At 38.6% G+C, this 24,847-nt stretch overlaps 1 protein-coding gene across 3 annotated transcripts in view; it reads right to left on the bottom strand.

Annotated features, from left to right (window-relative positions):
- TMEM132D (transmembrane protein 132D) overlaps positions 1–24,847 on the bottom strand; it is a 280,697-nt gene that overhangs the window by 204,447 nt on the left and 51,403 nt on the right. For 2 of the 3 annotated variants that reach the window (XM_074606267.1, XM_074606266.1), the window contains exon 2: positions 815–1,703. In XM_074606267.1, the coding sequence (XP_074462368.1) occupies positions 815–1,703 (889 nt within the window). Of the gene's footprint in view, positions 1–814; positions 1,704–16,624; positions 16,709–24,847 lie in introns of those variants that run through there. The other variant, XM_074606268.1, reaches the window with a different exon arrangement.

Below are 24,847 nucleotides of genomic sequence, written 5' to 3'. Positions count from 1 at the left end.
ATGAGTCAGCCACACAACCCTAGCTTATAGTGCTGCAACACAGAGTGGCAAGCTTGAAAAGAAAAGGCAACTGGACAGTCTCACTTGCATGCAATGCACATCTGCTCTTAGTTTGCTACAATACAGCCTCATAGTCTTTGCTGCTCTTTCTCGTATTATATTGGTGGTTATAGTGAGCTATAGTGATACCGCAGGTGCTTGGAAAGCAACAAAGTAAATCAATGCAGCACCTCATGTTACATTCAAAAAATAACCACCACCACCCTCAGGTATTTTTTATTTTCAGAAATGGTTTTGGTATATCAATGATACTTAGGAACCTCAAACATCCTATAAAACAGAACCAGACTTACAAGAAGTTGGGCAGAGATGTTTAAGCATATAAATCCTACTTAGATGCCTAATTCTTGCTCACTTCCTATAAATACCTTTGCGGATTTGAGCTTTGCTAATCTTAACATGAGTTCAATGGCGAGATTAGGAGCGCTGCAAACTCCAGCTCAGGAGACTTTAAATGTTATCTCCTATTAGCACATAGATAGGTCCCAGCTCTACTATTTCAATTTTTATAAGAAGTACTCAAAGGACAACTTCAAGAAAAAGCCTTTCTCACTCAAAGAGATCACCTCTCAGACCATTCATACAATATTAGACTGAACAATAGGAGAAGCGTTGAGTCAACCAACTGCAATACAGTTTTTGTAGAGCAGCAACTGAAGGATTGTTAGGCAATTTATACATGAGAAAGTGACTTCCCATAGTAAGAGCAGAGAAACAAAAAATAAGGTACTAAAGAAACACAAAACAACCTTACCTCAGTGTGAATTGATCTTCTGTTGAATTTTTAGCAACAGATACCAGGAAAGTCAAAATGTCACCTTGCTTGACAGTCTTTGGTGTATACTGGATGGCAATATTATTATCCAATCTCATTTCATTTAAAGAAGGGCCAGCATGTGTCTGGTAAAGGAAAACACTTCCAATCCTCTGCAAGGGAGGTCCTGACTCATCAATGTCATTGCGCCCTGGTCGGATACCATTACTTTTCCTTACATCCTCCTTGGTGCATTCCCCTTTCTCATCTCCTGGTTGTATGGCATAGTAAAGCTCCACCGGGCTCCCTTCAGACTGCTCCATTAGTTTCTTACGGCCAGCAACAACCGTAGGGGGGTTAAACCAGCTCAGCAGGAGCTCCAGCTCTGCCACACACAACCCCAGATCCCCTTGCAATCTGCAGCTGCCTCTGACTTCCCGCGTCTCTCGGAAGGCAAACACCCGCAGGCAGGGCAGCCGTTCTGTGGTGCTGTAGTCATCCCAGTCCCTGCCCACGATGTAGAACAGGACCTGGACTTTGGGCTTGCTTGGGTAAATTTTGTCACTCATTATGAAGGCCTTAAGTTTCCAATTAAAGGAGAACTTGTTAGTAGATCCAAATGGATTTGAAGACAACATTAAGTCCTGGGGCACTACTTGTTCAACTGAAAAAGGTCCATAGCTGGCATTTAACACAGGTGGCCTCTTGGATTTGTAGATCAGAAAGGATTCCACTCGGGACTGCAAGCTAGAATTCCTCATAATATCCTGGTTGGCTTCCTTAAGAAAGAAGGAAACATCCGCATTGTGGATACGATAGGTCACGGGCAAGTAAGTTGGCAGTAAAGAAAATCTCTGTATACTCTCCAGGATCCCTCGACTTTCAGTCACTGTTGAAAGGAAAGGAGAGTTTAAAAGATCAGATCTTCAAGTCATACTATGATATAACCTCGTTGACTTTACTGAGGGGATTGACAGAGCTGTAGCTGATATTAGTGGCAATAGCAAGCATCACCAATCCATGCAGAAGTAGCCTAGGTAGATGATGATTTATCTAGTTAGCTTGAAAAACAATAGGCTATGATACGTTGTTCTACATGGCAGATAGATTAAAAGAAGTAGCTTGTGTAGGTTTACCCACGCCAAAGGTCACACCTTCACTTGCAACATACATTTATTGTTGGAGAGCAAAATTACCCAGTCAGCACGTGCAACATAAGACCACTGCGCAGGCACATTTAAAAAGGAATTTCATCACCAAAGCAAGCTGCACCTGTACAGGAAACCAATACAATGATTGTGCATCAAGTACTGCACATGGACCACTTAGAGTTCACTTCAACCTTCTTTTCAGCACTCTCAAGCAATACATGGACTTTAAGTGGTTTCCTGCACAAGGCTGAATTTCACTTTAAGAATAGTTAGCACAATAATCATTTACACAAAAGCTCCTTTACAACACTCTGGTACTAGAGGATTTCAAAAGAAGCTTTATTTGCATCCAATTTATAGTCCCTTCTATTTTGCTTCATCTATGAAAAGAGGTTTTTTTCTGTAAATAACTATCAGGATTCATGCCACTGTTGCTGCCTAACCCTACATTGTTCCTTAATACAACTGCATTATCTGTAGGCTGCACATCACTGCACATTGAAAGAACATTTTCAATGACACCGAGCCTCTCTTACTGCAAGATATCTATTTTAACTGTGCCATCGAGCAATCACCTGAGGCAGGCTATCATATTAAAGAATACGCTCTCCATCCTTTCTAGGAACTGTCAGTCCCGAAAAGCAAAGACATACACTGTTAAAAACATACAGATGCAAATACAAAATGACCTTTCCTGTTTGAACACCTGACCTTCGTGCTTATGTCTTCACACTGTAATTGTGAAATAAATTGCCTTTTTTTTTTCTATAGCAAACTCGAATCCTTACCTTTATTCAGAAAAGTGACAAAGGGTTACCACAGATGGCATTCAAAGGCAACCCAGTTTCCCAAGGTCTAGTCCACAAATGCTTTACTAGTCTTTATTTTTTGTTTAGCATTCAACCTAAATATTTGTTTGCTCATCAAGTACTGTGGTGGCCTAAACTGCTATCAGTAACTACTACCTGTAGTTACTCCTAACCACCAATCCACCATTTATGTACTGCAATTCATTGCAAATCCTAGAATAGAAGAGGCTTGTTATCTTCAAATCCTGTGGGAAGGTATTGTTAGTTCCTAAAACCCTCTGATTTCAGACCACAACTGTTCACTAAAAACCATCTGGAAAATGCCTCTCACAGCAACAATCTTCTTATGTACCTACGGGCTGTATAACCTGAAAGGGGAATTCGCCTTTGCAGGAGAGGACGCCACACCGATGCTACCCATAACCAGCATGTCAGTCAGGGCACCTCCACAACGAAGCAGCGCATGCAGGAGATCTCACTCTGCCATAGGTTTTGCCCAGTCTCAGACAAGTCATTTTTCCTGTGCTGCTGTTTTATGTCCAACAAATAATGGTATTACAATTTATTTCCCCTCACCCTTTGTCTGTGTAGACTGCAAATGCAACAGACTTATGTTACTATTTATACAAAAGCATCACCTACAGCAACAAGGCTGTGATCTCAGTTAAGGTCTCCAGGCACTAACGTAATGCAAAACAATAAACTGGAAAACTGGAGAAAGAACTTTCTATATGGAAAAGCAAAACCAGCTGGATATTAAAAAAAAAAAAAACAAAAACAACCAAACAAACAATGAAACAAAACCCAAAACACAAACAAACCCCAGATAAGGGCATCATTCAGATCCCCATCATGCAAGACAGAGGGCACAGATCTCCAAATGAAAGAGGCCAGGAAGGATTGCAGAGAAGAGTTTCACAGTTTTGGAAATCTTTCTCTTCATCTTGAAAAACTGAAATTCCTCTCCCAATAAACAATTAAAATAAAACCTTACTTTTAAAAGTTTAATGTCAACTCTTAAACCTCAGCTGGAATTAGAAATAAATTCCACCTGAAGAATGAGGAAAATGGCCTCAGCACACATCATCATACGAGACTGCAAACTGGAACAGCAATAAAAGGCTGAAGTCTCATGATTGCTACAGGTGGAAAATTCTGCTAAGATCTTGCCTGAATTTAGAGGAAGTCACACCCAAGGCTTTTATGCTTGTTTTTAATCAAGAGTAAGCTGCAGAGATACTTTGCATGCAAAACCACCCTTCATTTTAGCCTTGGTCTCTTCAGCATTCAGCTCCCACTCTTTCTCCAGACATTCAGGGAGAGCAGATGAAGTTTTTAAAGACCTTTTTCTAGATAATCCCTCAACAAAGATTTCTAACAACTCTAAATGGCTTTGCTAGTACTTAGACTTGCAGGGATGCATCTCTCCTATCCAGCCCTAAGGCGAAATCTGTTCTGCTGTTGTACTCCTCAGATCACCCAGCCCATAACATCGTTCCTCCATCTAATGTCCCATTTATAAATTCCACGCTCATTTTGTACTCCTCCCAACAGCTTGGCAAAGCACCATTAAACACAGTGAGGCATCAAGGAGGCAACTTAAAGAGAGGAAAAAAGCTCAGGGTATTCAATTTTTTATTTCCCTTATTTTGATTGCAGCTCCCTCCCTTGCATTCCACAGGGAAAAGTACATTATTTTTATATTAAAACTAACAGAGTGTTTCGGCTCATAATTTTTTAATCATTTATTTTAGTGCTTAATTATCTAAGGGATTAAAAATCTTCCCTCTGTATTCCCCATCTCCACAGGACAACGTTCATCAAAGTTTGTAAATCAATGACTCTTCTGAATAGAAGAGTAACACAAATAAAAAAAAGAAAACAAAACAAAAAAAAAAAAACCAGGAGGTGAACTGCCTATTAAAGAAAGGAAACAATCTCACCAGACAGGACAGGGTCCATTGGTTTTTAAGTTTTTGGGCAATGGCAAACTGGTCTGCTCCCTGTTGCACTTCCCTCTACCATCAAGCTGTGGATGTGCACTGAATATGAATTGGCTTATGCTGGAAGCTGACAGCAGCTTTCCAAACAGCCAAAGGCCAAAAATTCAAACAATTTTACACTTTTATCTGGGGAGAGTTATAATCAGCGCTAACAGAAAAAAAAAAAAAAAAAATCTCAAAAACTACACTGAGCTCTGCAGTACCATCTGGATTTTGACCGTGAAAGTTTATTAAGGATTCTGAAGGATAGGAAATTAAAAACAAAACCAACTATCAGCATCCTTAATTGCAGCCATGACTATTTTTGTAAAAATTATGCATGTTTTACAAAGGCAGAATTGCAGAAGATTACAATTTTGTGTGTTATTGGGTGAGACCCAGCATAAAAGCAGAGTTTTAAAGATTTTTCGTATCATCTGCCCTAAATATTACATCAGATCTATACCATCATAATCAAAATGCCACAGGAATAACCCACCTGAATAAAGACAGGAATCATACAGTGAATCTCTCAGTTTAAATATGTCAAACAAAATAAAGGATTGGTAACTGAAATGCTGTTCAGGAAAAAACATCAAGACAAAAAAAAAATATACAGTTAAATTTGGGAACTGACATTTATCTTTACCGTACCACTATATCTGAAGGCTTGTCTACATGGGAAACTTGGCAGCAGAATAACCAAGTACACGAGTGCAGTACAGTAACCAGCCTTTACCTAGTTCTCTGTGTAGGGCGCAGAGTACTTCATACTCTGTGTCAATAGAAAAAGCAGTGATACCAGATTAAAACAAACTTTGAGGAGTTTAGGCTATCCACATAAGGATAGATTCCTACAATCCATAGAGATCCACTCAACTCTGAACTGATTAGTTGTGGCAAGCTGTAAGATCAGTTTATCTTAAGATGAGACATCACAGAGGAAAAACCAGATTCTTCCAGAGGACCGCAGCAAGCAATGCCTCACAGCACGACTGAACCTCGAGGAGCTGACCCTCAACTGGAGTAAACTCCTTCACCGCAAGGTCTGGTGAGGACAATCTACTGCAACTGCAGAGCGGTGTTACAGCACTCTGGATTCAGGAGATGATCTTCAACGGTTTGAAGCAAACCAACAAAATCTAATTTTGATGCTATGCTTATGCCAGGAGCTATTACTTCTCAATCCTTTACAGCTAAGTCTGTATTTGACTTCTCCTGCTGTGAATGGTTTGTTGAGGATTTCAATCCATGGCCACCTGGGAAGAGATGCTGTAGTAGGGTGGGTTTCTTTGCTCTCTCTTTAGTAAGTCTACCCCCAACTGACACTGTTTAAAAAATACTTGTCATTGATGGAGGCGGCAAATTCTTTGCAGGTCAGTGAAATTTGAAAAAATCCAAGAAAAAGGCAGCATATTGAGTCTCCTCCTGCACAGCCAAAGCTTGAGCATATGATATATCCCTGAACATGACATTGTAAACATGTTGCATTTACCTTCCAAAAGGTTATACTGTTTTCTTCATTAGGCTATTAATTTTGTATGCAGTCTGGCTAAAAATCTTAAATCTTTATTTCTTTAATATCATGTAACAGCAGCTCTCAGTCAACGACAAAACCACTATTCATAGCTCAGTTTTACTGCAAAGTTATTGACCATGGCTTCAGAAAATTGAAGAAATCTGCCAGACCACTAACTTCATTCTATATTGTCAGATCCTTGGGACTTTATTGCCCTAACAGTTACCTTATTTTTTAAACTGTTCAATCCACAATCATCCAGCATTTCTGAGAAATAAAACACTCTTCCAATCAATTATATAATGCTACTATTAAAAAAAAAAAAGCGCCTTTTTCTTGTAGATCGAAGGGAATGACTTCTTAGGAAGATTGCCTTACCAGCTGCAAGCTCAGACTGGTAATACAATAGATGAAGATTGTTGCTGTACCTTGGGGATTGAGAAAAGTGATTCTTTTCAGTCTGGCCAGAAATTTTACCTTTTTAGTTAGTTTCAGCTGTTCTACTCGAACCTTCTGGAGATTTTTGCTCTCCTAAGGTTTGTTATGCATTGGAGTATTTTTTTAGCCAAAATCTCTAGGAAAAAGAAAAAAATAGATCTGTCAGCGGAATCTATTTGCAGATCTGGAAACTAATGACACAAGGATGTCTGTTCCAATAAAACTTCATGACCGCTTTTGGAAAATCAAGACATTTCAGTCTTAACCTAGTTAAGCGGCTGAATCCGCTCGTGCTCAGAAGTGAGGCAGTTTAAAGTTAAGCTATATCATAGTGAACACCATCCCCAGGTGTATCTCAGTCGGTTCTTAACAGAGGGATGACCTACTCTGCCAGCATTCATCTCTTCCTATGGACAGAATCAATTAAGACCGTGTTACATGTATATCCAAGTAGGATCATTTCCATCTTATAGGATTTTTTGGTTGCTTGTCATGTTCATTTCTCAGGTTGAAGCATCCTTCTATGCAGCCCTTACACATGAATAGACAAAACTGGAGCTTTCCAAGGATGACTTACTGCGTTCCCTCTTCTGCCAGTCTTGTGGTAGCTTCAATTTGCTTAAAACAATTAGCACTGCATTTTCAAGCTTTTGATTAAGTGCTATACTTTATTGAGAACAGCTTTATGACACAGTGACAAACTGATGGGAGGTTTTGATCTCAGGCAGAAAGAAAGGCAATGCAGGCACTGTGGCAGTTGCTCATTTTGCTCATTTAAAAGCAATGAGGTTGTTCATTGGTTACACTTTGCAGTGGTGCTCAACAGAAGTCCAGGGGGAGGGAGCACTGTAGATACAGAACAGCACAGCGCAATAGGCTGTAAAGAACATCAACAGCTCAGATGCGCTGGAGGGCAACAAACGAAACCCACAGGAAGAAGCAAACTGCACCACACGCTCAAAAACCTGCAAACCCACCCAGGATCTTACTGCAGACGATTTTCTTTGAAACCATTTTCACACAGCCACACACCTAATCTGTACAGTAACACAGAGTCAGGAAAGTATTTTAATGGCTTGATGCTATAAACACATGAATCTATCGCACAGATATCCACATTGAAAATTGCACGCTGGAGTTATTCCCTGACAAGAAATTAAACCAAAAGCTGCAAGACTAATTTTCTGTTAGGTTATACTACATTATATGCATCCAAAAGTAAACTGTTTGGTATCCTGTTGGGTAGGATAGCTTTTTTCCCTAGTGAGCATCTCATTTTAGCATCGATTCTGGGCATTTATATTATATTATTAAGTCTTCATTACTTCTGCAACCAGAAACCTTAACTGAAACCAGACTTCATCAGAAGGAGCAGTATTTGCCTGAAATTAATAGACAAGGTTTTAAGAATGGGAAATTGAAGCCAAAATAGTAATGGGATTTACCAAAAGCCATAAAGACAGCATGCATTCAGGGCTAGAAACCAGTCATAAACCACTAATTCCTCTCTGTAGTCAGTATTCAATATGAACATTTCAAAAATATTTTCAACAGCAATTTTTTGATAAAACCTGAAAATGTAAGGGGCGGGGTGGGCTGAGGACTAAATCAGACAGGTTTTCCTGTAGTCTTCTACTACTTTGTCGTATCAGCCAAAAAAAGGAAACTCTCGTTCAACATCTCTACCCACAAACAGGTAACAGAGGAAGCTGAGCCATTACATCTCTAGCACAGAGACACAGTGTGATGGTGAGCTCCTGCCTACGCTTCACAGGAACAATGCAACAGGTAAGTTTTCATATCCTGAATATGACCTATTCCTTACAACTAAGTATTTCCTTATGAAGATATTATTATATGTAGAAGTGTTCAGTGATCATATTAGCTCTGTATAGAGAATAAGGCTGAAATAATGATTGACACATTACCATCACTAGTCACACTGGAGCACTGACCTCCCATCATCCTTCACCTACTTGCTTGGAAGAGGAGTATCAATGTCTATCTTCCATACCAGTACAGAAATAAAAGAGTCCAGCCTATCTGGCAGCAGAAACCCTAATCTTTCCTCCTAGAGTTGTCACAGCATTAGAGTTTCCAAAAAAAAATCTCATGCTTTCTGTAACAGATACCATCATTCTAAAGGGCAAGTACCAACAGAACAGCAATAAGGCTAAATCGAAGTGTCACAAATAGGAAAACAAAAATAGAACCCTGGAAGCCAGGAGTCATGCATTTATCTGCAGCAAATTAAAAAGAAAAATGGCTTCAAAGCCAAAAGTCACCAATTTCTTTTTAAGTCCTTTCTTTATTAGCATTTCAGACTGCTCTGCCTGCTTCACTTTATAACATTTTCTGTAACCGTTTCATCCTTGGGAAATTATCATTCTTTCTGAGAACAATGCTGTTCCTAACCTGACAACATCTACCCCTTTCCCCAAGTTATTACAACTCTTGTTCCAGTTCTGCATGTGTGTGTGGAGCTTGTTACAAAGAAAGGGAAAGATTACTTGAACATCAAGGCCACAGACTATGTAGAAGAGGTTCTTTGTAAAAAGGTGAGCCCTCATTTCTTATAAGAGAATTTTAAAGAAGTTGGAGTATTGTTAGAGAGTGCAACATACATTAAATGACAGTCACAAAGCAGATGCTGAATAAAGCAAATTAAACTTTGCACAGATGCAGGCAAATCATTTGTACCATCATTCCTAAGAGGAATACATCCTTGCAAACCATTCTTTTTATGAAAACTATCAAGCATTGCTTCTGCAGTCAGAAACAGAAAGAATTTCTTAAGTGCTGAGTCCTGCAAGGAAGGAAGCTCTCTGACATAATGTGCTTAAATGTCATTAGACTATTCCTGCGCAGAAAGACAAGTCAGTTAATACTTTGCTGAAACAGCAGCTGGACTCCTTTGCGCAAGGCCATGTTACAGCCTGCCCAGCAAAGCACGACTTAACCACTTTTGCTTCTGCGTTATCAATCCTGCTACATTGCTCCTCTTGAGCAATCTTGTAGTCCATCTTGCAATTTCTCTGTTAACTCCACAAAGAAGCTTCCATGACCTGAGTGGGAAAGCAAGAAAACCTCCTAATGAAATACAGTAAGAAATTCTTTCCTGTGAGGGTGATGAGGCACTGGACCAGACTGCCCAGAGAAGCTGTGGTTGCCCCATCCCTGGAAGTGTTCAAGGCCAGGCTGGATGGGGCTTTGAGCAACCTGGTCTAGTGGAAGGTGTCCCTGGTCATGGTGGGGGGGTATAACTAGATAACCCTTGAGATCCCTCCAACTCTAACCATCCTATGATTTTACAGAGAAATGTAGAAGTTACAAACATTCAGAAAATGGTCCCCTAGAAAGGGAGCTCTTGCTCCACCAGACAAAGCAACTGGCACTACAGAAACAATCATCAGTCTTAACATAAGCCACTATCTGATGCTTCAAAAGCAGGACAATAAACTAAAACTGAAATGAATCTATCAGTTTCACAAGCCTGTCTGTCAGAAACTCCTTCCGCACTGCCATAAATGCTAAGTCTGAAAGGTGAATCATGACATCAAAGGATTTCCATGCCTCCACGTCTGCAGTGAGAGTAGGCATCTGATGTTGGCATGCATAAACTTATATGCATGACTCCAAGGATCATTAAAGGTCATATACTCATCCAGCACTTTTCATACGTTAACTCTGTTATTTGATTTGATAGGTTTATAAGTGCTCATCCTTAATACATGCTAACAGATGCAGATTATACTTCCAGTTGCTGTATCAATCCAGGAATTCCAGTTGCCTTAATGGGCCTGATTATCAGTCAGATAAGGTCTTTTTGACAACAGCTCTATAGTCTGGTGTCACAATATTTTCTTTAAATATCCCATTTTACTGAAGTTTGAAGAAACTTTTGAAAATTAATCATTGATATCAGGACAGACTACACCTCATCATTCGTTAGGAGACAGATGAACTATCCTGAAGTTATTTTATTATTCACATTGACAGGCAGATAAAGAAATCATTTAAATAAAAGGTCCACAGAGGAACACATACACCTTTATATTACCAAGTGATCCAAAAATGATCAGAGAAATATCATAAAACAAAGGCAAGCTCCCACCTGAAAAGGCAGCAAAGTAATAATTACAGAGAAAAATATTAAGATAAAAGGATATGGCACTGTTTCACACAAGATCTGATGTCAGCCTGAACATAAAAGGGCAAAGCAGTGATGGGCACCACAAAGTTTACAGTAAGAAAAACAGAAAAACAAAACCCAAACCTACAGTCATGTTAACTACTGTGGGATAGGGAAAAGAGTGGCTAGGAAAATTTTTCTGACACTCCAGATGCAAAACATCAATAATCACACAGAGGGCTGTCCCAAATCCATCAACTGCATGTGATGCAAGGAATAAAAGGTACTAGAAACGATAAGATCCATCACTCCCTTGAGTGTGTCACTGCTTACAGCAAAGAGCTTTCATTGCTAACTCACTGGGCCATCTTGACACACACCATCTCTTGGTCTTTTTTTGCATTTTTTAATGTATTTATTTAATGAAACATAAAAAGATAGGCTCTCTCTTTAACAAAGAAGTAGGCTAGGTGCTATCCACTTATAGCTCAAGGTGTGCTAATAGTGAAAGAAATGAGTGCTTCAATGTCCAACGTACTGAAAGATTTCTCAGGCTTTCAATGGCAACAGTTTGTGCCTCCATTTCTGTTCCCCCTTCCCTCCTATGCCTCTACTTGCAGAGGAAGAAAGAAGCAACGAAGATTTCAAAGATTTAAAAATCATAACAAAACCAAACACACACACCCCTCCCAAACCCAAAAGCCCCACAAACTTATAAAGCTGAAATTCTTGCCAAGAGTATCTTGACTTATATAAAATTTCTAGTGTAATTATGTTTAGGAACCAATAAAAGGAAATTAAGGCTGGGTAGTGGAGAGTACAGAGTGCTAGGAGTCCAACATCAATTGTGAAATTCCTCATGACAGAGACAGAAATACAGGACTGTGCATGGAACAGCCTCATACTGCTTAAGCAGACTCTGTTCAGACAATCAGAAGCCGATCAGATTCTGCCTCAAATGTCTGCAAAATTCCCCCTTCATTTTCTGCAAAGATACCAGGGACCATGTGGAGGCGGCAGTTCTGCTACCAGGCCATTATTGATGGGAGGAAAAAAATTCCAAGCATTAAATTAACACCTGACTCAGCAAAAGTAATAGACCAGTTTCTGCTGCCAGCTTTTTATGAGACAAGCCATGTCTATATTACCCTAATCCAATTCCAGTGGAATATGAACTGCAGCACAAAAGCGTCTGTGGCTGCTGGTTGATCATTCCCCCCTGCAGAGTATGTTTTTTTAAAATTCACTTTAAATTTTTTAATCCATATCATGCCTCTACACCTTGCTGTAGGCTGTGTGCCTAACACCAAATTTGTGCAACCAACAATTACAATATTGATCTTCTATTGCTACATTCACTAAGAAGACAAAAAGATTTAATTTTTTTTAAGTCTTATTTAAATAACACCTTAATGCTGGTACATGCAGTAAATTTCCAGGAATGTCTATAAAACTAGCAATACTAGCAATACACTAAATAGATACCCATTTTACATTCATTAAATAAAGTGCAACTTAAAAATATTTGAGCGTGTTCTCAGAAGGAAGTGAAGATATTAATGGGTATTTGTACCTGAAAAGTCTAGAAATTGGAGGGCACCACACAATATATATATAAAAATATATATGTATAGACACATATACACATGCAAGCACAGATACAACAAAGAATCTGACTTTGGTAGCATGGAACACAGACCTAATTAACACTGCTTCTTGGCTATTTCTGTTCTTCACTACAGCCTCTGGTATAGACATACTACGAACATGGGAATGCACAGTGTCCTGAACCCATAGGGTCCTCCTGCTTAGAAGATTCAGGAAACAAAGGTTTAATTCCTGTCCTGAAAAGCTGTTCTAAACACACACGTACAGTCCAACCACTAAGATATCTCACCAGCTTTCCCCAAATACAAAGGCTATACTCATTAATGGAGATGAGCAAAAACCTCCTTGACGTGTTCTTATTAGCCCCTGAATCATGAGGTCTTCATCCTTCATGTTAAGTTTTCTCTCTTTGCTATAAGGTACATCTGTAACCCTGACACATTCTGGATCCTTTTTGTCAACTAAGTAGGAAGCCAAGGTCCCTCAGAAAAAGAATGTGCCTGAAAGAAAAGACACACAAACATCAGAATAACTAACCAGGCAGGTTTTTAGGAATCTTATTCTGACCATTGAATGATACCAAATTTCTATCAGGCCTGATAGAATTCTTGCAGATTCTCAGCTATTTCTAATAGCATCACGCATGGTAACTTCTCTCTCTCTCTATGCCGTAGAAGAAAAATTAATATGTACTTTTTTTCTAAAGAAAGTTTTGCAGAGCTAACTAAAGCAGCTATGTGTGCAGCTAGTTATACCTCAGCTGCTTTATCATCCCCAGGACTAGCCATGATAATCCACTCCCACATCGTGACTGAGTGGAAGAGATGATCCAGTCTAAAACTCGCTGATAAGTGGCTCCTCTCTTCTCATTCCCATTTTGCTTCCTCCCGGTTGCAAAATAATGCTCTCTCCACTAGCCAGATTGGGTGGTCATCTCTTCCTTCAGGTGAGATGAGTCAACTCATCTAGATTGGCAGAAATAATCTACTTTTTCCTGGCTCGTTTTCTGGTGAATTAGCACCTTGTATCGGCTCAGCAAGACGTTGGCTGAGGTGCCAAGACTGTGCCCAGGAGGGCAGAGTTACATGCCAGAGCCCTGCTGTTGGAGAGCGGGACCAATTCCTTCTGGTGGCAGGGAGCTGCAGGATCCTTCCAGATTGTCTAGCAGCTCCTGTAGCCATCACCACACAGAAACCTGAGCATCAGTTTCAAGCCCTTGGTCGATGTCAAATAGGAAGCTCGTTGCTTGCCCTTGCTTTAGCCCAGACACAGCTCAGTCACCCACACTAGTACAATAATGGGTTAGCATGGCAAACCCCCAAACCCTTGTAAAAGAGACTACTTTTCTGATTTTTCCAGTGCAAGAGAGAGACACAGCATGATTCTTTGGAACATGCTGATTTATTTACTTACAAGTTAATTTTTCAAATGTATTTAGACCTTAAAGACACAAGTAGAATTTCACTGCAAGTCACTAACCAGGTCGAGTAGTTTAAAATATTCAAAAATGCATCCTACGCATTTTTCAGAATTAAAATACCTTTGAAAGTGTGACTTACTGTTCTACAGGGCTGTGAATTATTTTTTTTTTTTTAAATAAAGCCAGCATGCAATTTGACAGTTTATTTTGTAATGAAATATTTTTGCCCCTTTTGAAACATATTTTACAGATACATGGCATATTACTGTATCTTTAAAAATATTTCTGTTCTTCAGGAAATAAACCAGCGTATTCTTTCAACTTTCTCAGAAGTGTAATAGTCAGAAGAGTTAAGAGGATTGAAATTATTATTTTATGGCTCAATAACATTTTTCTTCCCTATCCAGCCATCTTCCCTATCCAAAGGGCATGAACTCCTGAACTCACCTAGTATTCATGTAACTGAATCCAGGGAAAGTTTTTGCTCATGCAAATCTCCAAAGTCTTATTCAGAAACTGATTCCACCTTTTCAAATCATCCTCTTTCTCTTCCTTCTCAAATCATCCTCTTTCTCTTCCTTCTCATACCTATTTAAAAGTGGTTTCTAGATAAACTGATACTGATATAGATGCTACAGTGTTTGACACTCTGTAAACACCTAAAAATAGAAAGATAAACTAGAACTGTTTTCTTTTTTTCCTGCTTGAGGAAGTCTCCAATGTTTTCTTTGGGAGTTTGTTCTGTCAATTTTGAGCCAGTTTCACATCTCCTCGCAGATTCTAAAGGTCATATTAAAATCTGCCTCAGCTAAATACCTTGTTTTCTTGAAGCCTGACTAGAAATTTGAATGTTATACCTGGGTGCCACAGTTAGAATCCTCTGAGGGGGATGCCATGAGACGTGAAGTCAAGGACTCTGGCTATTTAATTGCAGGAAAGTTCCTCCTGGAGAATGTGGAGGATGTTTGAAATTCATCAGCAATAAAGACTACAGGGGAGCTGCACAAGCAGCACTGAGAGCTCAAGATTATTTTCCCCTACCCTGCAATTATCTTGGATACTTAAAAATCCCTGCTACTTGGACAAGAATAGTTTTGCACTCTAGTCCCACTGAGAAGCTTTGAACAAAAGATTTCAGAAGTACGGGTGAAAAACATACAATAAAAAGCTCAGAACCAATAATCCTACATTTAAAACAAATTACAGATATATTTTTTGCCAAGCAGGTCTTCACGCTTATAAAGAACACAAATTGAAGTCCCTGTCATAGCGAGCTCTTAGAGTCTGGTTCTCTGAGCATTCAAAACAATTATCCTCATGAGTATCTTGGTGTATATTTGCACATGTGAATCCATATGCACATTTGGAATAGTTTAATTCATTTTTAGTATCTATGCTTGTGTGTAGTTAAGACCAAATCCTACTGCAAGCAAACACATTAAATTGTATATGTTAAATCTGTACCAAATGGATTCTGCAATTGTATAATTGACTGATGCTTCACATCACTGCTTGTAAATAACAGATTAAAAGATGATGTTCTCTAATTGTATGTCTACAGAATAAAAAGCAGTATCTACTAGGTAGAGCAAGACAGATGGTAGGATTTGTCTGCAAGCAGAAAACCAGCAGAACGGCATTACCCGATTTAAGCTGCATTTGGAACATGCGCTGGCCACTGCATTTTATTCAGTAGGGCTAATTTATCGAACTGATGTCACAGTTCAGTATATTTTACTCTAAATCTGCGTGAATAACTAATTTTTCAGCTCCCCCCCCAACTAATCAAAACCAATTCTCTCAGGTCAATCCAAAGCGAAATTCTTTTTTTCACCCCATCATTACAAAATGGAAGCAAAAGTACCCAAACAAACTAATAAAACCTTAAGAAAGGATTATGTTACCCTTTAAAAGTTAAAATGGAAAAAACAAAGCCTCCAACCTTTCTTCTGAAACTCCATCTTACTTTTTTAATATTACTTTCACAGGAAAGCTATTCTATGTCTCCATTTTAATCCACAGCCTTTCCAATAAACTGGCATGTAAAAGAGGTACTGGATTTTTTTTTTAACCGAGTGCATGCATAATAAAGGCAGGTCATTTAAAGCTTGACATCAGCCATTCATAGGGAAGCATTCCTGAACATACTAGCTGTCTCTCGTTGTCCTATTTGGATAATAATCAAATCACAGGATAAATGGAATAAACAGTTGAGCAAACATTTCCACGCCTAGTTGCCATGATCCACAGATCACTACCAACTGGTGTGTCATTACATAACAAAGATAAGGATTAAACCCATATTTGGAAGACAACAAATACATAATTAAGACTGAACAGCAAAGTACTGATCACTTAATCTAATTTATATTACTATTTCTTGTTTTACAAATTAAACTAAGCTTCTTTACATATCTATGCATGCAGTTTACAAACACTTAAGACCCCTTTTCCTGGTCCCTGAAAAATGGTTTGAGTTGCTCAGACAAATCACAGAATGTACAGACTTTTACTGCCTGGCACTTTAGGAAATATCCAGGAATAAATCAACCAAGACAAACCACTGAAAGTGAAGGAAAGCAAAAGCATTAAAATGACATATTAAAAGTGTTTTCCCAAATTACATATGGTTCACAGAGGTGCCACATATAAAATTTAAGACTTGAGGGCTTTAAATTGTATAAATAGCAAGTAGCATTACTGATACCATAGTCATTGAAAGTGAAGAACTTCACGTATCTTAAGTAATACCTTACTCTTCCACCTGAAGAAGGGAGACAGATCAGATTCATTGGTAATATCCTGGGAAGAGATACTTGGAATAGGTGAAGAATCTCATATACTGTACAAAAACAGAAGTGTTCCCAATAAAAAGTTCATCAGATAAAGTGCACAGAGTGTCTTGTGAGAATTAGCAGCACAAGCAGATTGCATGCTAAAAAAAGTTACATAGCTGGTCCTTTCAGGTTGATATTACGTCTCTACTGCATGTGCGTGCAGTTCCTTCCTCAGCACAAAAAACCTAAATTCTGTCTAGTTGTTACTGCAACACAAGCTAAAAAATAAATACTTTATACCTGGAGCAGCTCAGTGTTTTTATTATCATTTTTCTGCTCTTTTCTTCCCTAAATGACCTAAAATCCATTATTACCTTGTATTGTGACCACATCAGGACATACAGGCTAAATCTGAAAGAACAGTTGGACACTGCAAGGAAACACCCTGTAATTACCATCCCCAGCACTCTCCTTTGAGCATGGGACAGGAAACTTCCCGAGAGGACTTCCCCACTGTATGCAGGTATTTCAAATATGGCGAGAAACAAAAACCTCCTCTCTCACATTAGCTAATGATTTCACATCAGTTTATCTGCACAGTACCTGTGGTTTTGGAGGGGGCTGTTGTTTTCTTTGCTGTTGTTGCCTTTTTTTTCTTTTTTTTTTTTTTAAGTACTGATCCTGCCAGGATGTTTCAATTTGCATTTAAGAGGATGCACAACGATATAATATACTTAATTTCAGCTCTACTTTCTGAAAAGAGGACTCTTCTTGTTTCCTCAACAGAACACAATGTGATCTCTGCTTAGGAACATGCGTAATTCCATAGGCTGAATAACTGAAGGTAGCAATATATCACCTTTTTTTGTAGATACAAAAATAGTCAACTCCCACCCTGGTTCATGAAGAAACATCCCTTAGGGCTTACACCCTCTGGTTTCTCTCAGTCTTTTTAAAGGCCACAGTCTGACATTTCAACAGCGTTAGAAGTCACTGTCTTCCTTTCTGTACTTGCATCCCTGCTTAAGCATTATTCCCTTCTAGTCACAAGGCCCAAGGCAACAAATTACTTCTTTGTAAGAAAACTAGATCTGGTGACTGCACTTGCAGACTAATTAAAAATAAGACAAGGCAGCTCAGATGAAATAATGCCGTATGGAAAGGTGTTATGCATAAAACCAACAAGCCACAGGAAACATGAAGTTAAAATAGAAGATGCACCTTCCCACCCCTGCCACTTAGGTTGAAAAACAAACCAAAAGATGAAATCGGTCTCATTCATAGACCAGAGTAGCTCAGCTCTTTCGTATAACAGCAAGTGATATATTAGCAGTTATTACAAATGCTTCAACTTAAATTGTTAGAATTCTCTTCTCTCCACTAAACCATGACCAAAACATAAACAATAAAGAACAAAGAAAGAACAACTTACTTTCTTTATAAACAGGATTTGCAGCTTTTACATAACACATTGTCCTTTCAAAGCTATTATAAATGGTAAGTGAGGTCACCAGACAGCATGAGCTGCTCTTTAAATGAAGAGGGGGATGGAGGGGACAAACTCTGTATTTAACTAGAACCCACACCAGGGAATGGTTTGGATAATTGCATGAATTAGCAAAACCCCAAGACTGCTCTAGGTTAAATTAGTTTGTAAGAGTCTTCTATAAGACTTTATGCTTTCCAGTACTCAGAATACCATGCACTCCAGTAATGCCTGTCCTGACACCAACACCTGCCCAGTTATTCAGTGGAAAACGTCCTATGATAAAATTCTTTCGAAGTGTCTTCCTCCTCACTGAAACACTCAATAACACTAAGCAGTCACAGCAAACAGAAAGTAGGGAGTCACCTTACCAAATTCTTCTGAAAGCATTTTAACAGCCTTACCAGGGAATAGTTAGAGTTGTGGGGGTTTTACTGCTTTTTATTTTTTGATTGAAGGAAAAATTGCAGAAAGGTTTTTTTCTGAAAATTTCTGCAGCTGTAATTAGGGAGTGTATCAAATATGTTGCCAATTAGCTTAATTGGTGTGCAGGCTGATTGAGACCCAAGTAGGAAAGGTTTCTCATTACTTGGGGGGTGGAGGGAGAAAGAAGACCAAAAATTCTCATAAGCTTGCTAAGAGGAAAAGGAGCAGAGGAAGTATTTGACCACTGCTCATGATGAAGTAACAGTTGTCCAAGTATTTGAAGAGAATAAGCTCCTTGAAGAATGGTTCAGCTGTACCTCACTAAATCCCACACTAAGTGCTAGAGTAATCATAGAATCTTCATGGTTGGAAAGGACCTTTGAGATCATCGAGTCCAACCATAATGATGATTTTCAGCTGGCTCTACTATGATTTCATTAGAAGTCCAGACAGAAAAGAAAAAGAAAAAAAATATGTTCCTTTTGGTATTAGCTAGAGCTCTGGCATGAATTGTAAAGATATTCAGCTCCATCAGGACAGATAGAAGAGCTGCAATCTTTGGCACCGTGTACCTTCCAGCAATAGCAGTAGATGGCTCAGATATTGCCAGATATGGCCACAGGAGTTCTAATACTGCCCAATGCCTATTAATTGTGGAGTGACAGACAATAAAAGGCTACAGTAAAGTAGTGGAGAAGTATGTTGCCTTCAGAATGAATTTAATAATGTTCACCAACAAGGCAAGTGTCAGATGTTTTCTCTTTCATGAACACTGTAGATTTGCTAAGCATCACCTCCTGGGATATGTATGTACATATATACACACAGACCCTCCCATCATAAATGTGCTAAGCAATATGCAGAATTAAATCACTATCCAAACTATAATTTTGCACAGAAGAAATCCAAACCAGTTGCTATTATTGTGTCTTATCTACATGAAGAATAGTCTGCTTTTTGTTAGTATAAAGCATTAGAAGTAAAGCAAAGTACAACTCCTTTAATTATATAGCTTTTGAAATTATGTGTCCTGCCTCTGACTTTAGGAAGAGGGGATTTCAGTGCCATCGAATGCCATGCAAATGTGCTGTGGCTACATTTATTCCAAGGAAGCCAAGAGTGAATCCTTTAACTCAGTAAGACTTGCTCAACATAAAGGAAGATCAAAAACCAGACAAGCAGAACGTTAGAGACAAGAGTGTTCCATGATTATACTCAGAGTCTATTTCTCCACATTTTAAACTGTTTTTATAATTCATGTTCTGGTTTAAATGCAGCTCCAAACAATGGATTTTTTCTAGGATTGCCCACGCATTGGATCTTTGCATCTCAAGAGAATGTAACAAATTTCATCTCAATCAAACTACAATTTTTTTCATCTCAAACCTAAAACTATGGCCAAACACAGTCAAGATCCAGAAACAAAAAACTCCTCTTTGCTTCAGCCTTAACTGGGATGGCCTCTTACCGTTCTGCATTCATAATAACTCAGTGAACTAACAGAAAACAAGGTCTGAAGACAAAGAACCTAATTAAAGCTACAAACCATAGGAGCTTTGTCTCATGCGTAGTGTCTCTTGACCAAAATACAGCCCAATTCACATCATTGCTTCAAGCACTTCATGATTTTCAGCCTTTTACAGGGCAGATCAATTAGCTCATCATTGTACTATGGTGAGATTAAGTTTAAGTACAGTTGTAATCCTGTGTTTGTTGGCCTGTATGAAAGTTTAGTCTCTGACCAATTTCCAGTGTGGAGGTATTAGCAGAATGTATTACTGATCAGAGACAGAGGGTAACATTTAAAAAAGTGTTTCCTTCAGGACAATGTTGCAATAAGCTGGTGAAGTAGCATGTTTTCATGCCAATAATAAAGCGAAACAATATTTCTATAAATAAAGTTAAAGGAAAATACAATAAAAATCAAGTTATGTATTCCTATACCCCAATGAAAACTTTATACTAATGGAAAAAATAAGTGCATAATAAATTTTGATTTACAGCCCTCATACCTGAAGGTCAGCTATATCCTACTCAAAAATATACCATAGTGCTTACCAAATACAGGTATGGAAATGATCCTATCAAGAGCAGAACAGCACTTACTAATGCATAGCACACATTTCTGTCTGTAAGTAAAATTGTAATGAAAAGAACTAAAGAAGGTAAATGTATCACAATTAGGTGAAAGAATAATAAGTGTCCTCATGGTATTTTAATATTCCTCTGAAAACTTTATATCACTCAATTGTGCAAGAAATTTCAGAGGGGCTGTTGGAATTTCGACCTTTCTTGACAGTGCTACTTTCCTGATCAAGGTTTGAGCATTAACTAGTAACTACTCCCATTCATATGAATAATGTGCATTTTAAAGTTTCAGCTGCAGTTTAACACCCAATTTGAATTACTATCTGTGAAAAGAGAAGATTCAGCACATCTCATTTATGTGCTTATCCAAACAGGAGGCAGCCACACAATATAATTTAGTGTATACAGCAGTTTGTTAATAAAGAAACTATGCACTGAGTAGCTTTTACTCGGAAGGTTTCTGTAGCTTGAAATCTGAACACTTAATACAGCAGAAGAATTTAATTGTCTAGGGCACAGTTTCTCACTGACACAGGTGCTCTTACAGGAGAATTTACAGTGTCCATTATCTTCTTAAATAGGAAGCACAAGAAATGACCATGCAAGAAAAGACGTTATAAAAGACTTCACTTAATCTGAGATTTGTGGGGGTAGGACTCCAGTTTAAACATCAAAAGCTAAGTTCAAAGTCCAACTGAAATAGGATCAACAGATGATAGTGTGTAACTCCAGGAGCTGCCCTGCCCATTTAGACAAATCATGACTGGAATTCTTACACAGTCATTACACAGCACCATTTATCTTGCTTAGTGTCTCTGAATAACGGAGAGGACACAGACATTGACAGACTACAGAAGATTCATTACCTTGGCCACTGAGGAGGGGAGTGAAGAATAAACACAATCTTTTCATCTCACTTTGACAGAATGGCAGGGGAATAAGTAAAACATGGTCAGTACGCTCCTGGGAATACCTGACTGTCAGTTTGCTAAGAAGCAAGCACACTTTTTGCCTTAGTCTGGAAAAGCAACTCTTAATTGGAATCAGATTGTGACCATCACGTTCACAAAGTAGGGAACTCAAAGTCCCTACTTTCTGAATAGTTCAACGGATGTCAGCCAAGCCACTTGAGAAGTAAGATACCAGTCTTCTCTGATTTCTTCACAGTTCAGTGGTATTTTCCTCTCTTTTGGGCATTAAGAACCTTTCAACTTTGCACATGGGGATGAAGTGTGCTAGACTGATGCCAGTTCTCTCTTTACCCCAAGAGCCTACATGTCATGGGTAATCATCATAAAATTCCCCATGTCAAGCTCAGCAACAGGTTTCACCTGTGGAATAGGAGCATGAGTCAGAGCTCTCCCTGATACATTTCTCAGGAGGTCTTCACTCATCATTGGGGACGTGCCTGTTTCCAAACAGTTCAAAGCTGTTACTTTTGGTCTGTTATTTTACAGTAGGAAGACTCATCAAGATGCAACCAGCGCAGCAAATCAAGACACAATCTCCGTGTAAAGGAAGTACAGCCTAAATGAGTTATGACTTCATAATGTTGAGACACAAGGTAATAAGTAGTAGCAAGACACAAGATGGCTGAATTTCATTGGATTAAAGGGCCATGGTAGAATTCAGGCCAAAACTGAAATGTTGGCTCCATTTACTTCACCAGGGAGTGAAACATGGAACATGATGGAAACATTGTGAGCAATGGGATTGTGCAGATTTTTAGTCCTTACTTGAACCAGAAGAGTTCACCAGGAAAGAACCAAGCAATAGTAAAAGCATTTAAAATGAAATGCACAATGTAGAACAAAGTGTTGACACCACAGAGCCAGAAAAGACAGTACAAACATATCTTTATAGCAGGAATCACTGCACAGAGATGCAAGATTATTTCTATTTAAATTGGTGTCCTGTTATTTGCATGCTTGACTTCCTTTCCTGGTCCATGCAGATCTCCATAACTGCACAGGTACACAACTACTACTACTGAAACCAGCTAACTGGGCAGGTTCACAGAAGTCCAACCTGAACTGGCCGACATAACCAGATACTGGGAGGTCCTGTTCATATGTATAAAGGAGTTGGTAATTTAAGGATACCTGAGATGAGTAATTAAAGGCAGGACTTGGAGGTCCTAACAGAAATGTCCCAAGAAACAACAGGGTGAGGAAAAACCTTTAACTGAGGTTTCTTCCATCCCTGTTTAAGTTAATAATAAAGGGACACTACAATGAAATAGGCACCTTAGGATAACACATGGTTTATGTGAACTGCACTAATTTGCACATAATGGTAGTATACAAAACAGTTACAAGCACATACACTCACTGAACCAAGAGAAACTCCCAGTTTTAGAAAGGAGTTATTAAACCCAAAAGCTAACCTGGTTTCCAAACCTCATAAGTGGAAGCACCCTTACAGCAGTAGACTCAAGTCTTGAAAAAGATCAGCTGAAGCTTGCTTTAATGATCCACTAAGTAAAGAAGCTCCTGAATGCTGGTAAATGCCATCCTGGGTAGGGATACTCGCTCTGACTGCTTGAAACAGGACAAATTACTCTGTTAGCTGTGTAGGGCGCTTAGGAAGTTTGAGTGCCTGTCACAGATTCTGCTGTTGCTAGCACTATACCGTGGAAACCAAGGCTAATTAACAAAGAAAGCAAGAGCCAGAGCATATTTAAAGGTGTACAGGTAGATAAATATACTTTCTACATGCTGGAAAAATTCAAGAGATGAAAAGGATAAAACCCACTGTAAGCCAGCGCAGTGGCAATCCGTCAAAGGTGCTCTGACTTCATTATCGCCTCCAAAGTACAGTTCTCCCATTGTGTTTCAGCCATGAACACAGCACAGGGAGATTTCAAAGCAGGTGACATAAAACATTTTCATGGCAAAAATCCATTGTTTTATGCTCTGAACCATTTTTTATGTTATGTTTGGTTTCACTGTACCATTCTGACTTTAACAATATTGTGGATAATAAATGAGTATGTTGGTAAGATAACCAAAATGCCAGCATCTACCTAATGAGCCTTATAATTGAGTTGTAATGAATTTTATACAGTACTGTGTAACTTGAATGGTGCAAGGAGCTCCGGAGAGATATTTAAGAGGAAACAGTTCTAACACCTCAGTTTTTAAAAGAAGGGGGGGAAAAATCATTTCTAGTTTACTCACACAGTTATTATTCCTAACAGCATTCAATTTAAGCCAATGAGATTAATCGTGTGAGTAAATCTGTCATAGAAATAAGGCTGCAGAAATAAGCCACGAAAGGTAAAGGTGTCAATATTTAGAAAGCTTTTCTCTGTGCAGTATCTGGCTAAATCTGTGTAACACATTCCTGTGAAGAAGTAGTTTACTATAATATGACATGAAAGCCTGGGAGTTCTGAAAAAGCTAATATCCACTTTAAAAAAATATTTTCTACTGATCAGGATTCGGGCATAAAAGTGAGAAAAGCAAAGTCTCTGTTCTTTTGCTTGTTTTCGCTCTCTATTTGATGAGCATTACCTCATTTGGATTTCAACTGGAAAAGCAATTAAAAATTAAATTAGGTCAACAAAATCAAAGAAATACTTTTAGATCGCCTAACTTGCTGACAAACTTTTTAAAAAGAACACCAGATGACAACTAACAAATAATGTGCTTTCACACAAAATGTTACTTGAAGTAAAATGCATGAAATTCAAATATCTGAGAACACTTTTGAGAGTACCCAGAATATTCTGAAATATATTTAATGACGTAAGAATAAACAATGGAAGGTTCTGTATTTAGTCATGCGAGAGTAAATAAATTTAAAAATAAAATAAAAAAAAAAGAAAAACCCACACTTTTCATGATGTTTTGCCCAAGAAGTACCTATAGCCATTTTCCATAAAAGGTATCAAGACAAGATTTTCAGCTTCTAATGACCCATAGCTACAGACACATTTTCAGGAAAACACAGTTTGCATTTGAAAACACTTCAAAACTTCATGAAAATGCTTGACACACAGAAGATCTGCAGCGTTTCTGGGTGGATTTTCAGGAGGTTAACACAAGGGCATAAGGGATGCTGTGCAACTATGCAAATGGGCCCAGCACACTCTGCACTGATTGGTGCTAATGGTACCTCTAGTTCTTACTCTTGCCTCCAAACCACTGCCATGGTACATCCCTATGTGGGATTAACCCATGTTAAGCAATAGTC

The sequence above is a fragment of the Larus michahellis genome, chromosome 13 (genome assembly GCF_964199755.1).
Source record: "Larus michahellis chromosome 13, bLarMic1.1, whole genome shotgun sequence".
Classification (NCBI taxonomy): domain Eukaryota; kingdom Metazoa; phylum Chordata; class Aves; order Charadriiformes; family Laridae; genus Larus; species Larus michahellis.
Note: the sequence above shows the minus strand (reverse complement) of the source record. Positions and strands in the feature narration are given on the sequence as shown.